Source organism: Propithecus coquereli, unplaced genomic scaffold (genome assembly GCF_000956105.1).
Source record: "Propithecus coquereli isolate 6110/MARCELLA unplaced genomic scaffold, Pcoq_1.0 Scaffold142, whole genome shotgun sequence".
In the NCBI taxonomy this organism is placed as follows: Eukaryota; Metazoa; Chordata; class Mammalia; order Primates; family Indriidae; genus Propithecus; species Propithecus coquereli.
Genome location: NW_012138525.1, coordinates 1,473,421 through 1,489,800, shown reverse-complemented (window position 1 = coordinate 1,489,800; position 16,380 = coordinate 1,473,421). Strand labels below are relative to the sequence as shown.

The window sequence follows — 16,380 nt, the reverse complement described above, 5'->3', positions numbered from 1 at the left end:
ACCTTTCAAAATGCACTAAATACTTACACTAAATAATTAATTGTTGTCTTTTTTTTTTCTTTTTGAGACAGAGTCTCACTCTGTCACCCTGGGTAGAGTGCAGTGGCGTCATCCTAGCTCACTCCAACCTCAAACTCCTGGGCTCAAGTGATCCTCCTGCCTCAGCCTTCTGAGTAGCTGGGACTAAAGGTGCGTACCACCACATCTGGCTAATTTTTCTATGAATATTTTTAGTAGTGACAGGGTCTCACTCTTGCTCAGGCTGGTCTCCAACTCCTGAGCTCAAGCAATCCTCCCACCTCAGCCTCCCAGAGTGCTAGGATTACACGCATGAGCCACTGTGCCCAGCCCTATTTGCTGTTTTTCTGACATTCAAATTCAACCAGGAATCTTGTATTATTTGTCAACCCTAGTCAAAGGGGGCAAGGAGGAGAGAAAAACCAGACAAAGATGTGTTGAGGTTGGGAAGACAGTTATGGCGAAGCAGCAGCTGCTCTGATGAGTAGGAAACTGGGAAATCAGACGTATAAAGAGAAATTTAGGATTAATTTGTGTTCAATGTAATTTACCTTTGTCACCTCCTAAAGAAAACTACACTAAAGGTCTATGTTACTTAAAAACAAAACAGATGTTGATGGGAGACTATCTCCTCTGAGAAGTCTTCCCTTACCTGTGCATTGATAAACAATTCTTCCTGTGCTACCTCTGGACTTGGTACATTAGCACCCTGAGTTCCATCTACAAAGCTTCAGGGGACAGAAGTTCAAAGTGTTTCCTCTGTATCGCCAGCATCTAGAACAGTGGCTGGTACAAATGTCTGTTCAGTGTGAAATCTAAAAGCAGTAGCTATATCAAAAAGGTCAATTACTTTAACTGTACTCTATTACTCAGCACGGTAAAGAAATCCAACATGAACAATGTGGAAAGGCATACAACTGAAACATATACTTACCGTTTCAAAAGTATTCAGTATCATCAAAGGGAAAAAGACATGAAAATAATCTTCGCAATCTTGAAATCTGACAGGCACAGGTCTTGAGATGGACTGACAAAGACTTGCAGGGGGCCCACACTGATCGAAGTTCAAAAACATTTCATACTTCCATTTTAAGACCTCTTTAACAAAGGTGTCAGAGATAGACTGTGATGATAACAGAATGTTTACTGGAGAGGAAGTTGAAAAAGATTTGTTCTCACCAAACAGAAGTTTGTAACCTTGCCTGTTAGAATTATCTGGAGTCTGAGGATGAAGAACATTGCACAAACTCTTCATTTCCCCCACTGGCTTCTGAAATATTATAGGAGCTGCCTGTGGTACTTTCAAAATAGATTGTACCCCATTTGGCTTATTTTTTAGAGCTGGTGGAAGTGCTGTAGCATTTTCCAAAGACCTGGAAAGATTAGCAATTCGTGAAGTACTTCTTGAGCTAAAAATCTTCGCAGTGGAAGGTCTTGAAGGTTTAGATGCAGAAAGAGGCAGGCCAGGTTTACGAAACACATCTTCATCTGCTGCTTTAGCTTCAGAGTGCTTTGAGCAGTATTCACTCTGGTTTTTCCTGACTTCAACACAATCTTTGTACTTACACTTTGTGCCACTCAAAGATTCCAACTGAGGCCAACTTAAAGAAACTTCTACCTGAACTGTATCTTTTCCATGAACTACTTCAATGAGTTTAACATTATCATTCTCCACTTGTGAACACAAATCCATATCTTCAGGATCATTTTGTGTTAAAAATAAATTATCGTCCTCTATATCACTGTTGGATTCAGATTCTCCCTCTTTCAAAGTTGCCACCTCTATAGGATGTACTATTGGATCACCTCCAGCTAAAGGGTCCTCTGAAGTGGAGACTATTATTTCATTTGTTGGTATTCCATTTAACACTACAGAATCACACTGGTTCAAAAGACAAGCATCATCAGTTGCCTGAGAAACACATTTTGCTTTTATGGTTTCTGGTTCAGAAGACATGCATTTTTTTAACTGTTTTCCATTACCGTTGGCAAGTACCTTAGTTCCTCCTGTATAATTATAATCTAACTTATCAGATTCTGGTACAAATGTGTCAGAATTCTGTGCTGTATGTGGCACTGCTTTTGTAGCATCCGTACTTCCATAATCAACGAGCCCTTGTCTATTTCGTTGTGATTTGTGTCTTATCTGCCTTTGCATCTGGAGATCTTGACTGGTTAGGAGTTTCTTATTATTTTTGACAGAAAGAGTCTGAGGAGGAATTAATTTAGTTTTTTTTCTGGTATCGACTACTCCAACAGTTTTGCCATGATCACGTAATTGAACTAAAGACTCTAAAGATCGCTGGGACAAGTCAAATGCCTTACGAGGAGCCTTTTTCAGACCAAGTTTCTCAGCTGTTGAGGTTGGTTCAGGACACTGGCGAAATTTCTTTGGTGGCACTATCGCAGGAGATGTTCTACAACGTATGTAATTTGAATTTTTACTCTGCCCTTTTCTGGTATCTGAATGTGCTTTCTTAGGGGTTTTAGAAAGTGGGACTCTCCTAACGGGTTCTGGACAAGTACGAAGCTTTGGAGAAGACTTCCTTGGGGAAACCGTAGTGGCTTTCTGAATACTTGAATTGGAAGTTGTAGTCTTTATGTCTACACTTTTTTTAAAATCATTTTCAGGAATCTCTTTCTCATTAATATGAGACTGGTCCTCACTTCTGGCAGCACATGAAGGGCTCAGAGGATCTTTAGCCACTGTTTTTTTTGTAAATCGTTTTCTCTTAGGTTTTTTCCCTTCAGTTTCATGAAATTCCTCAACAGAAATACTACTCTGTGCTTCTGTGTGTCCTTCAATGCCTTCTTTTTTAATAACCTCTTTAGATGCATAATCTGTATCATCATCATCCCAAATATTTGTGGTATCAGTCATGTGAGTCGAACATGAATTTTTTTCATCTTCTTGAACTGAACTATCTAGTTTATGATCCTGCCAAACTGAAAACACTTCAGATGGACTTTCAAACTCAAAAAACTGAGAATCAGAATCCTCGAACTGCGGAAGAGACTTTGTTTGTTCTTTCTTTATTGGCTTCTTTTCTACATTACTAGTAACTACTGAAACGTGCTGCTCTGGACATTCTTTCTCCACGCATGTTTTGTCCTGTTTCATGTGTTTCTCATCACTCAGAATTCCTTCATCTTCATCATCAGAATCTGAAATAATAATAACCTGTCCACCGCCAGTGTCTCCAACATTATTTTGGTTAGCTGTGAAATACCTTTTTTCATCTTTTACTTTTCTTTGGAGCTGAGATGAGCTTTTTTGAGTTGAATCTGATGGAAACTTAGTAACACTGGCTTGAGCCATTAAAGATAACTTGTGGAGGTCTCTGTCTATCTGAGAATCCGTTAAGGTTTCAGACTTAGGACTGATGCCAGGGGCCTGTCCTATTGTCAAGTTACAAGAAACCAGAGTACTCTTACTCATTTCCTTCTCTCTCAATTCAACTACAGTCATCGGAGCTTTAAAGGGAGACGTTTTCTTCACTAAAGTATCAGTCATTTCTGTAAATGAGACCAAATCTTGATCAAGATGATGTTCCTGTACTTTACAATTGTTTTCAAGGGAAGAGAAAATATCTAACTCTTCATTCTTTACTTGTTTCTTTTTCAGTAATAAGCTATTTTGGGATTTTTGTTCTCCATTTTTATTATCATCTGGAATACCACTAGGGTTTGAAGATAGATTGTGTATAAAGCCATCCCCTTTCTGAACTTCTGTATCTTTCCCTGAATAGAAACTCTCAGTGTTAGATGCAGTCAGGTTTTCCTCTAAATCAACAGCATTACGGACCAAAGTTCTTTTCCCATGTTGCTTCTTTATTACGTGTGATAACTTTGCACAGATTTCATCTTTCTTCTGTGTCTTCGTTTTTGGTTTTGAGGTTTTACCAAGAGCATCATCCTTGAAAGAGAAATCTGCATTTGATGCGGACACTTTTTCCAGAGATTCAGTGCTAGAATCAGTCAAAAAATGTGTTGATGTTATTTCTCTGTCGCTTCCCCTTCCTGGACCATTTCTTGAAGTACAATTCTGTGGGGTATATGAGGAGTTCTCTTTTACAGACTTCTGCTTCCTTGTACTTTTAATTTGATCCTGAGCTTTTTTAATAAAAAGGCTTTTACTACCCTGCTTTAAGCATGACTCAGCTGACCGATGGTCTTCTAATTTCAAATCCTTCATATAATTTTGCTCATTATCCTCTTCTTCTACAGTGTTACTTGCTTTGATTGATATACTTTCTGGTAGTTGATATATGTCAGCTTTCATCAGTTCTTTAGAAAATGTTGGGCTGGAGTTTTCTAGACAATGTATGTCTTTTACAGACTTCTTCCCTATTTGTTCACTTTCTTCTTTATTATAAGATGCAGGAGGGGTTTTACATGTAAGAGTCAGATCCACTAAAGTGCTACATGGAGGTACTTTTGATTTTACATTTCTAATAATTTGCTTTAAACATGTTTGTAACTCATGGGTTTCCTGACTAGTCAACTGCCAACCTAGAGATAAATTTCCCCGAAGGAATAAGTTAAGCTTATCCCAAAATCGCTTACAAATAGTTTGCTGCCCAAGCTGATAACCTTCTTTAAGGAGACTTCTAATCAGTTGCACACATGCAAGCTGTACAGAGTTAGATGGCATTGAATGCAACGACAGTGATGATATCATTGCCGTTCCTTTGGAGCAATTTCCAGATGACTTCTCAGAACTCCGTGCAAATGCTGTGGTAGGAAGCTTGGCACATTTTACGACGACTTCCACCCATTGTTGGGAACTAATCCATAGCAAATGCAAACATTTTTTATTTCTGTGCAGTTCAATCACTGATACCAAAATTAGAAGAAAAAATTCAGTGACTTTGTCACACACAGCATCTGTTTGGTTGAGGACATCTTTGACTTCGGAGTGCAGATGATGAATAACCTCTGCTATGTAAGCCACACCTAAATCCTTAAGATCCATGAGGGACTGAACAAAAGGTATGAACCACAAAAATGTGCTGTTATGAACACGCATGTCTTGACCAATATCTGACTGAAGTACACTGGCTAATGTTTCCATTTCTTCATACATGTTAGGACAATAATCTGGGCAAATGGCTGATCTCCATCCAGAATCCTAAAATGAAAGAAATATTGACATTCAGATAAGTAAGTACCATTCATGATAGCTTTAATACTTAAGTTGTAAAAAAGAAAATATATCTTCCCAACACACCTATTTTGGTTTACTATGTATTATTTTTAATATACATACCACCCAAGAAATTGAAAACATAAGTTGAATTCCACGGTTAAAGTTTCATGAAAAGGCAAATTTACACCACCTTCATGTAATCTGGACTTCCATTAGCTGGTTTTGATTTCTAGTCACGCCACTTATTCTGCCCATTAACTTTTCATCTTCCCTAAGTGCACTTAAAAATTAATTTTCCAAAGTGTACACACTGTAGAGTCCATTTTTCCCCCATGTACAATACATCTGTTAAATCAGAAGGCCTTTATGTAGCAGGTGATTCAAGACAGCTACATATCATATTAACAAAATCAGCAATTCAACTAATTATGTAAAACACTGTCTATATAATATAAAGGCAATAAAATATCACCTGAATTTTCAAAGTGTTTATACCTTTTTGGTCTTTTCAGGATTATAATTGTATACAATCTGGCTGCAAGTCACCATATCATCCAAATATGATTCTGGCTCTAACTTGGTCCTTAAATAGTAAGAATAAATAGAAGTTACTGAAATGAAGGAAAAGAAAGGAAAAAAAATCCCTCTTGTTAAGTCAGTTTACAGCACACTTCCTTACAGACATTATTTTTAAATGCTGACATGAACTGAACTGACCTCACAGAACTGTTCCGTATGTGTTGGATCTCCCGATTGTAGCTCACATTGTTGATAATGGTTTGCAATGCCTCAATGGGGTCAATAAGCTGACCCCAGACCTTGGATCCCAGGCGATCCAGAATCACCATGAAACAATGTAATGCTGGCCAGAAAGGATCCACACTCTCATCTGAAATACAATAGAGTAACTGCAGAATTATAAAACAATTAGAAAAATGTACTAAAATATACTGAGAATTAAGCATTCTTTATCTGGTTAGCAACAAAATTAAAAGCAAAGCAGCAAGTCATTTAAAGTAAAGCACTGCCAATCCTTAAGAGACAAAGGTTTTTAAAAGCTGGAGAATTCTCAAAATATTTTTTTGGGTTTTTTTGAGACATATTGTTCTAGCTCTGTTGCCCAGGCTAGAGTGCTATGGGGGTCAGCCTAGCTCACGGGAACCTCAAACTCCTGGGCTCAAGCGATCCTCCTGCCTCAGCCTCCTAAGTAACTGGGACTCCAGGCGCGTATCATCATGCCCGGCTTATTTTTTCTATTTTTAGTAGAGACAGGGTCTCGCTCTTGCTCAGGCTGGTCTCCAACTCCTGATCTCAAGAGATCTCAAGCAATCCTCCCACCTCAGCCTCTCAGAGTGCTAGGATTACAGGCATGAGCCACCGTGCCCAGCCTCTCAAAATATTTTTCAGGCAATACTACCATGCCCCTGTAAAAAACTTTTTAATGGGGAAAAATTGTTAAATGGGCAACAAAATAATGTGGTAAACACAACCTTTTTGCACTGTTTGCCATACCTGAAACAATCCTTTCTACTCAGCTCCTCAATCCCTCCCAGAACTTTACACTCCCATCCTCCAATAAATAACAGAAAAGAAGTAGAGGGGAAAAGGAAAGAGAAAGAGATATTTGTTATTTACACATTCAAATGAGGCCCATAACACAACAAATTCTTCTTCAGCACGATCCTGAATTTTGTGTGTCATGCAGCTCATGTAAAGGACTGATTCCCCTAGCTAATGCATAAGCCAAAATACACACCCTTCGTCCAGTCTATCTCAACATGGCTTTGTTATTATCAACTTTCATCCAATTTAACCTTCAATAGAGCCTTAATGTCTTCCAAGAAAATCTGAAGTCTCACTCAAACACTTAACAAAGTTTGGGTGTGGTGGCTCACGCCTATAATCCTAGCACTCTGGGAGGCTAAGCTGAGAGTATCACTTGAGGCCAGAAGTTCAAGACCAGCCTAAGCAAGAGCAAGACCTCATCTTACTAAAAATAGAAAAACTTAGCAGGCATGGTGGTGCACGCTGCAGTGCCGGTTACTCCAGAAGCCGAGGCAGGGGGATTGCTCGAGTCCAGGAGTTTGAGGTTGCAATGAGCTATCATGACACCACTGTACTCTAGCCAGAACAAAAGAGTGAGACTCTGTCTCAAAAAACGGGGGGAAAAAAAACAACAAAACTTCAATCTTGATATATTATTTCTTTCTGGCTTTATTTTTCATACTCCCATAATCATACACTACCTACAGCAAAAACAGATCACCAGCTTTTTCCCAAATAAGCAACAGGATGCCTTCGCTATTTGTACCACTTACCAAAATCTCATCCATCCTTAAAAGCTTAAATGCCTCCTCCTACGTTAAACATTCCCCATTTAATCACCTATAGTACTCTTCTGAGGCAAGTGCTCTAACTCTTCCAGTTAATGATAATTTTGTTTAATCACCCTAGAACCTGTGACTTTACTTCCCTCAGACCTCTCAGACTCTGCCTTCTAATCATAGTCCTTTGTACAGAGACTTTCTCATATATTTTTGTATCCTCCACTGCAGCTGATATAGTGCCTTATGACTAATAAGCTCTCAAATAAGGAAGAAAGTAGTCAGGTGAAGACGATTATGAAAGGTTTCTTAAGAAGTGACTCAATTTTGAAGAAGGTAAGGGAACTAGATTAACAGAAAGAACAGTATTATACATGATACGTGCAGTTAGGCACAGGGAAAGAAATGAAAAATTTATGCAGTAAATACTAGCAAATAAGTAATAACCATCATCAGGAATAATCTAGCAAGGAAATATATGCCATCAAAAAATAACATTAATATAAATTTTTTAGAATCTCCCACAAATGAGTTTATATACACAGTCAAGTTGCTTGAAGAAAAAATCAATGAGGGCGAAAAATATTAAGTTTTCACAGGATCTGACGTTTTTGGTCTTTATTAACTCATCCCTTCATAAAGAAGGTAAGATTAGAAATACTTATTTTAAGTAAAGATCCTTCATGATTAGCTTGATACAACCATAAGCAAAAGGAGGTCAGGATCTAATAATAAACATGACTACAAGGGTTAGGCCTCATTTTCTAGACTATCTAGAATAGTACTGTCCAGGAGAATTTTCTATATTTTCTATGATATGAAAATATTCTGTATCTGCACTGTTTATATAGTATCCACCAGGCACATGGGGCTATTACGCCTTGAAATATGGCTAGTAGGATTAAAAAGTGATTTTTAAATTTTAGTTAATTTAAATTTAAATAATCACATGTGGCTGGCAGTTACCATACTGGACAATGAGAACCACAGAGAAAAGCAGCAGCAGACAAAGGGAGACCATGGGACAGGGGAGGCTTTCCCCACAATGTTAACCACCATGTCATTACAAATGGGTCTCTCAGGTTCCAGTTTTCATTCTACCATTAATTTTTTTCATCACGAAAAAGCAGGTTAACTTCCTTGGGGTTCATTCAGTCCCTTCTTCTACAAATGGAAGGTGTTGAATTAAACCATAAAGGTTCTTTCTGATTTGAAAGTCTGAATCTGTACCTAAACCATAAAAGTTAACTCTTCTTTACTTCATACCATACACCAATTCTTACAGTGACACTATCATTTTAAAAGAGGATCATGAACCCAGTACTCAGAAACATTTAGCAAGTAAAGTTTATTACCATCTGACTGCCTCTCCATGGTGTGAAGTATTGACTGCATAAAATCATTTTGTTTGTCTGAGCCCAACAACAGAGAATCCATGGCTTGCTCCTCAAGAATGGTCAGCAACATGCAAATACCTGTAAGATCATTTAAAATTTTCTTGAATTAATGAAATAACACCATTATAATGGTTTGTCTGGTTCAGCTGGCAAAAGAAATATAAGGCAGGAAGATGAAGCAAAACAGTATCTGGTTCCTCAAACATTTAAGTCTGAGTTATTCATATACAACTGCTCCCACGTAACAGAATTTTAGACTGACTCAAGTGTAAAAGGGGAAAATGGTACTAGCTTGGTTAGAAAACGATTTCTAAGATAACTACCACATAACTTGTATTTCACCAATCTAAGATGCCTTCAATTTTAAGATGTATCGTATCTCATATGCCATTAAAATAGGAAAAAAATCCACTGCCAATTATGACACATGACCTTAAGACTTGGAATCAATGAAATAGGGTATAACTATTTTGAGTCAGCACAGAACTTGTAAACAATGCTAGTAGGTCTTTCTCCACTTGTGGAGACTGACCTATTCCTCTCTCTTTGGAATGTATTTTCACTTTGTATAGCTTCCTTCTTCACTTGCATTTTGTATAGTTTCTTTCTTTTCTGTAATAAAAGCTGTTTATGTGTGTGGGGACCCCAAAACAACGCTAGCAATTCTTTCTACCAGGCAATATCTTACACTGGAAAAGAGGTTTTAACAATCAGACCCCTATCAAAGTCAACTACTGCACTAATATTTTGTTAATCTCATGTTGCTTTAAATGAAAGATTCATTTGCCAGTGCTTGAAAATGTACCTCTTATAGGAACAATACTCACCTAACCAATAGTTTTTGTAGTTGGTAGTATCATACATGTGTGAGGGCAGAAGAATCAGTTTACCCTTCTCAAGGACAGAAGACGTATAAATGTCTGGACTTTCTAAAAGCCCCAACTCGATGACTTTAAAAAGGCAAGTTAAAACATCTTGTAAGTCATAATAATCATCTCTGTCCACTTTTCCCAAGTTTCTTGCAGTCAGGATAGCCCAGCGTCGAACCTAAATGCGTAACACGATTACTTCATTCAATAAATAATGGTCTACATAAAAAACATGAATAAGAAAATAGGATTCTGTATAGAGTTGAAAAAACATGTAAAGAATACATGAAAAAGATACTAATTAAGCAATGTATGGATCTCATTGGATCCTGATTTGAACAAGCTAACCCAATAAACGATTTATGAGACAATCATTTCCATTCAAACACTGACCAGAAACATGATGTTAAGGAATTATTATTTTAGGTGGAATAATGAAATTTTTTAAAAAGTCCTTATCTTTTAGAAACATATACTGAAATATTTTATGGATGAAATACACTGATGTCTGAGATTTGCTTTAAACTAATCCAAATGGGAGAAGGTAGACCATGTAATAATTGATCAAGCTAACTGATGGATATATGGGGGGTTCATTATACCATTCTCTCTACTTTGATATGTTTATAATTTTCCATAATAGAATGTTTAAAAAAGGAATGAAAACATGAAAGAAGAATCACAAAAGAAATGAAAGGTCATTCTAAATGGCAGAATAGCATAGGGAAGTGATTTTGAATTTCTTGGGGGCTATAAATTAAGTTTAGTGATCACAACCAGTCTTAATAAAACTAAATAAAATAGATGAGAAAAATATCAGAGTACATCCTTCATAGTAAAAGTTAAGTACTGTTTTATGAAATGCTTTATGTTATAAATGCATATTTATGTGTGTACTCAATGAAAACATTTTTTACTATAGGTTAATAGTTGGCTGTCTGTGCACAAAAATGCAACTGATTTTTATAAGTACATGTTACATCTACTCATCTTAAGCCCCTACTTCTCATAACTTGTAGATTCTTCAACATTTTTTATGTAAATAACCTTAATACTACTACAAATAATGGCCTTTCTTCATTTCAAATCCTTATGCCTCTAATTTCATTTTCTAATTTCTTTACTGGATTGACCATAGGTTATAGTCAAAAAAGTTTGAAAAACATAGACCTAATGGATAAAAGCATGAGTTCTATACCAACACAAGTAGTGATTATAAACCACTGGAAAAAATACACAGGAATCCATGAGTCCATACTGATAATAAATAAATGAACGGGGAGGAGAAAAGGCTCTTGACTACAGTACAATCAATGTCAAGTACCGACTGGTAAATAAGGGAGAATGCTAAAGTTGGAAAATTACCATTTTGTAATCACAGAAAAACTGGTTCAGGCAAGAAACATTAATGAATGCTAAATTTAGGGGAAATTTTGGTGAGAAGCAGGGTATTTACATGGTCTTGAAATATCTGAATAGAAATCACTTAGTGGAGAAACTGGACAACAGCTTGACTAACCAAAATTAACATCACCATGAGAGGCAAAGGACATGGTGTGCCTCTCTACACAGGACAAGCTGAGAAGGACGTAACATCACTTACATAGTACTCCAGCTGGGAATGCATAACCTGAACCTACCCATGACGAAACATCAGACAAACCCAAAATGAGAATCACTCCATTGTTTAAGAGGCAGAGGCAGGAATGACTATATTCTTCAGAAATGTAATTGTCATAAAAGACAAAGAAATGTTACAGATTAAAGGGGACTATGACATGACAACTAAATGCAAGACCTTTTACCAGCAACAAGATCCATGACCTCTCCAATACTAGTATTCTCAATCACAGGGTAAAAAATGTTGTTATCACTGTCATCTTATCATTTCCCTGATCATTAACTACAAAACATTCCTTCATATATTTATTATCCATAGGTATATCTGCTTCTGGGACATGCCATTTCAGGTCTTTTTCCATTTTTCTTTTGTGGTTAGTATTACAATTATCTTCTCCCAATTTTTAACTTGTACTTTCACTTTCTTTATGGCGTCTTTTGATAAACTGAAGTTCTTAATTTTAATATAGTCAAGTTTATCAACTTTCCTTTGATAACAAATGCTTTTCTTTTCTATGCAATCTTTCCTTGCCCTTAGATCTTAATGATACCTACATTTTCTGCCACGAGTTTTGACAATTTAACCTATCTAGAGTTTTTTAGATAGGTTTTATCATTACAAATGATAATGAAGTAGGGATACAATTTCTTTTCTTTCCATATAGATACCTTTCTTATCATCTCCATTTCCAGTCCCTCATTTCCCCACTGGTCATATACACCTCTATCAAATAGCAAAAATCCAAATATGAGTGGGTCTACTATTTGAGCTTTCTGCTTCATTCCATTGGCCAATCTGTCCACATGCCAATACATTTTCTTAATTACTAAAGCTTCAGAGTAAGTCCTGCTTATCAGTCAGTCTCCCTTTTCTACCCTTCCTCAGAAATGTCCTGGCTCCCTCTTTCATAGACATTTTTTAGAACCATGTTAATGTTATGCTGAAAACCATATTGGAATTTATCAGAAATGTTCTGAAACTAGAGATCAGTTTGGAGTAGACTGACATCTGTTATTAAGCTGTCCTATAGAAAGTATCTATCTTCATTTATTTACATCCTCTTTCATATGTTCAATTACATTTTATGATTTTCCCAGAGAGATCTTATTATCTCTGTTAGATTTATGGCTTGGTGTTTAATATTTTCTCAATCTACTATAAATGGAAATTTCACTTTAATTGTTGGCTGTCTGTGTACAGAAATGCAAATGATTTTTATAAATACATCTTATCTCTAGTCGTATTAAGCTCTTACTTTTCATAACTTGTAGATTCTTCAAGGTTTTCTATATAAATGACCTTAATACTGCAAATAATGGCCTTTCTTCATTTCAAATCCTTATGCCTCCTAATTTCATTTTCTAATTTCTTTACTGGATTGACCAAAACCCCGAATTCAAACTTTACAGAAGTGGTGAAACTGAGCACCTTTGTCTTACTCTGGATTTTAAAGGGAACATTTCATTAAAAGTCATTTTGGATAATGTTTTCTCTAGGTTTTTTACAGATACTATTCATAAGATTGTGGAACTGCCTTCTATTTCTAACTCACTAAGAATTTTTAATCATGCATATGTTCAATTTTATCAAATGGGGTTTTTTTTTGCATCTATTCAGACAATCATTGGTTTCTTGCTTCCATCTGTTAATGTGGTGAAATTATATTTCTGAATTTTCTAATATTTTGTTTAGGATTTCTACGTTTAGGATTTTTTATATTCATGACTGTAATTTACTTTTCTTTTAATGTGTTAGTCATTTTGTTACAGTGTAACACTGGCTTCATAGAATAAATTTCCAAGAACTTCTTTTCTGGAAGGAGATGCATAAAATTAGGATAATATATTCCTGGAAAGTGGAACTCCTATAAAACCATCTGAGCCTGATGTTTTTGTTGTGGGAAGACTTACCAATGGTTCCTCAATGTCCTTAATAGTTATAATATGCAAGCAGTTATATTTTTCTGGAATTTGTCTATTTAATCTAAATTTTCCAAGGTCAGATGGGATCAGGCGTGTTCAGGGCGGCACGGCTGTAGACTATTTAATCTAAATTTTCAAAACTGCTGGCATACACTTGTTCGTAACATTCTATTGTCCAGATAATCTCCATTTAATTTATAGCATCTCCTCCTTTTCATTCATGTATTTCTTCTTCCCTTGATCATTCTTACCTGAACTATATATTTTGTTCATTTTTTCCAAGAACCAACTTTTAGGTTTGTGTATTGTCTCTATTTTATGCAAATTTTGCTCCAATGAGTTCCACTCACTTTTTATCTCCTTCCACTTTCTTTGGTTTTATTCCATTGTTCTCTAGCTTCTTTTTTTTTTTTTTCTTCCAGATTAGGTTTATCTTAATACCTTACTGGTTGTTAAACTTATTTACAGACTGAGTGAATAACAGTTACATACAAGGTGGGCATTTAAGGAACATAATACTTTACAATACTTTCTCATGCATTAACAATCTCATGTGGTTCTCACAGCAACCCTATGACATAGCTTCTTATTCTCAAATTAAAGATGAAGAAAGTAAGTCTCAGGGACATGAAGATTCGCTCAAGATCCTTTGGATAGTAAAGTAAAGCAGTTGTGGGTTTGACAAGAAGAGAGACGAAATGACTATTGTTTTATTACTATACGTAAAAAGAATTTTTAATGTTTAAACATCTCCTATCTAGTTACTATGCCATACTTTGCTTGTAAAAACACATTATCTCACAGTAAGATATTTATTGTTTTTCCTTTATTCTGTATCTATCTATATACACACACACACACACACACACACACACACACATACACACACACACACACACACACACACACACACATACACACACACACACACGGAATGAAACAGAAATAATCTGTTGTTCCTGAGTTTGATTGTGGGAGAATAAGATAGGTCATATTTATAACACTGATTTCAGGAACATGTAAATCCTGTATTTTAATTTCCATATGCCTTACACTAAAATGAATACACAAATATGTTTCTTTATCAATCTCCATATCAGAAAAAGGGAAAGGAAGTGTTTGGCTTAGAAAAGAATGACCATTAGTGCCTTAATCATGTCAGTATTTCTAGTATTACAGAATTAGATTTATTTTTTGCTATTTATAGTAAGTTGTATCTTTGAAGTGTTTTTTTCTAAACATTCAGTACATCAAATACCAGTTGCTGCAGACATTTGCTTCCAAGGGAAAAATAATCCAAGTCAAATCCCGGTGAGATGAAATAATGCATAGTATTGGTCTTATTAAAACCAGGGCTGGCCAGGTAAACTTCTGACATTCTTCACGTTGCAATTTCTAAGCTCAATAGAAGAATCTTTGTCAATCAACATTTCATTCATCCTGAGAGGTGGCCTTGGCATAACTCAGAGGTAGATTCAGCCCAACAACTGGCCCTACAATGCTCAGCCATGATGTGATGTAGTTGACGTTCCTATTGATTTTCTGAAAATTCTTTAATACAGGAGTCATGAATTCATTCGTCTTGCAGGGATGAAGCACAAAAAAGGGCTGCCCAAGTACTGGATGTTCCTGCTGGGTGACAGTGTCCCATGGTCCCTGTAGCAGCCGCGTCTTATAGCATTCATGGACTCCTTCCCGTATGTCCATCAGAGTTAGAGGTCTCCCATCTAAAAAGCTTGCCCTAAAGTAAAGTACAGGCACTTGGTAGCTGCAGGAATATAAGACATGATACTCATATTTAATCACTTCGGACGCCGCTGCAGTCTCAGTCACTTCGAAATCATCTGAGGGTAGCTCTAAAGCCTCCTCCAAGGGAAGACATGTTTGTCCGTGGCCAGATGTTCCTGGATGTGACACCACCGTCCCATTTTTAATTTTAAAGTGTGTTTTGCACATATAGCCATCAGAACAGTCCTTTGACATTCTCCATTCCCAACCATCACCTATCTGCTGCGAATATTTAACGAATTCTGCACAATATTTCTGGAATGTTTTTTCTCCAAAGACCTCATCTTCTTCCATGTTAAATAAGCCACAGATGACGACCTGATCCATTGTCGCAGCAGGGCAAGCAAAAGGAAGGGCAAAGAGAGAGAGCTGTTCTCTAGCTTTTTAAGAGGAATAATCAGCTCATTAATTTTCAGGCTTTCTTCTTTTCCAATAATCACTTAAAGATATAAATTTCCCTCAAAGCACCTCTTTTGCTACAGCCTACAAGTTTTTATAAGTAGCATTTTCATTATAATTCAGTTGTATTTTTTAATTTTATGATTTCTTTCTTAGGATGTATTAATTTCCACATGGGGAAACTTATTTAACTTTTTATTAACGTCTATCTACATTGTGCTATGCTCAAAGATCATAGTATGTATGATACCAAGTCCCTGAAATGCGTTGAAGTTTTCCCTTAAGGTCTAGTATATTTTCATTTTTGTAATGTTTACTGTATATTTGAAAAACTGGTTAGATCATACATGATCCATCAGATCAAGCTTACAAACTGTCTTACACAGATACCTGATATTCTTCCTGGATTTTGCCTACTGACATCAATAATGAAGAGGATATACTGAGATTCCTTACAACCATAATGAATTTATCTATTTCTCCTCGTAGTTCTATCAATAACTGCAACATCTACTTTGAAGTGATTTTAACTAGCCTATTTCTTAATCTTATCCATCCCTGTCCTAATGCCTATTTTACTTGATAATACTACAGCTTCGATAATGCTTTTTTAGGTATTTGCCTAGTAGTTCTTTTTCCATCCCTTACGTATCAACTATTACTGTGCCCTTATGTTTTAGATGTATCTCACAGAATCTATCTAGATTTTATTTCTTCTGTAAGCTAATCCAATCTTTAACTAATTCAGCCAATTTACATTAAATATTGATATCCTTAAGTCTCTTTATTATACATGAACCTTTTTCTTTTAAAACATTTCTTGCTTTTTAAAATAATTCATGGCCGGGCGCGGTGGCTCACGCCTGTAATCCTAGCATTCTGGGAGGCCGAGG

The 16,380-nt window shown here is 36.2% G+C and overlaps 1 protein-coding gene and 1 pseudogene across 2 annotated transcripts in view; both read right to left on the bottom strand.

The window, feature by feature from the left end:
• SETX (senataxin) overlaps positions 1-16,380 on the bottom strand; it is an 86,156-nt gene that overhangs the window by 48,675 nt on the left and 21,101 nt on the right. The window contains exons 5-9 of the mRNA XM_012639832.1: positions 9,716-9,935; positions 8,847-8,966; positions 5,885-6,056; positions 5,663-5,750; positions 953-5,149 (exon numbers count right to left, since the gene is read on the bottom strand). Of these exons, the coding sequence (XP_012495286.1) occupies positions 953-5,149; positions 5,663-5,750; positions 5,885-6,056; positions 8,847-8,966; positions 9,716-9,935 (4,797 nt within the window). The remainder of the gene's footprint in view (positions 1-952; positions 5,150-5,662; positions 5,751-5,884; positions 6,057-8,846; positions 8,967-9,715; positions 9,936-16,380) is intronic.
• On the bottom strand, positions 14,517-15,442 carry LOC105806642 (annotated as a pseudogene). Its single transcript, XR_001137281.1, has one exon. The product of XR_001137281.1 is annotated as a ubiquitin-like-conjugating enzyme ATG10 pseudogene (transcript).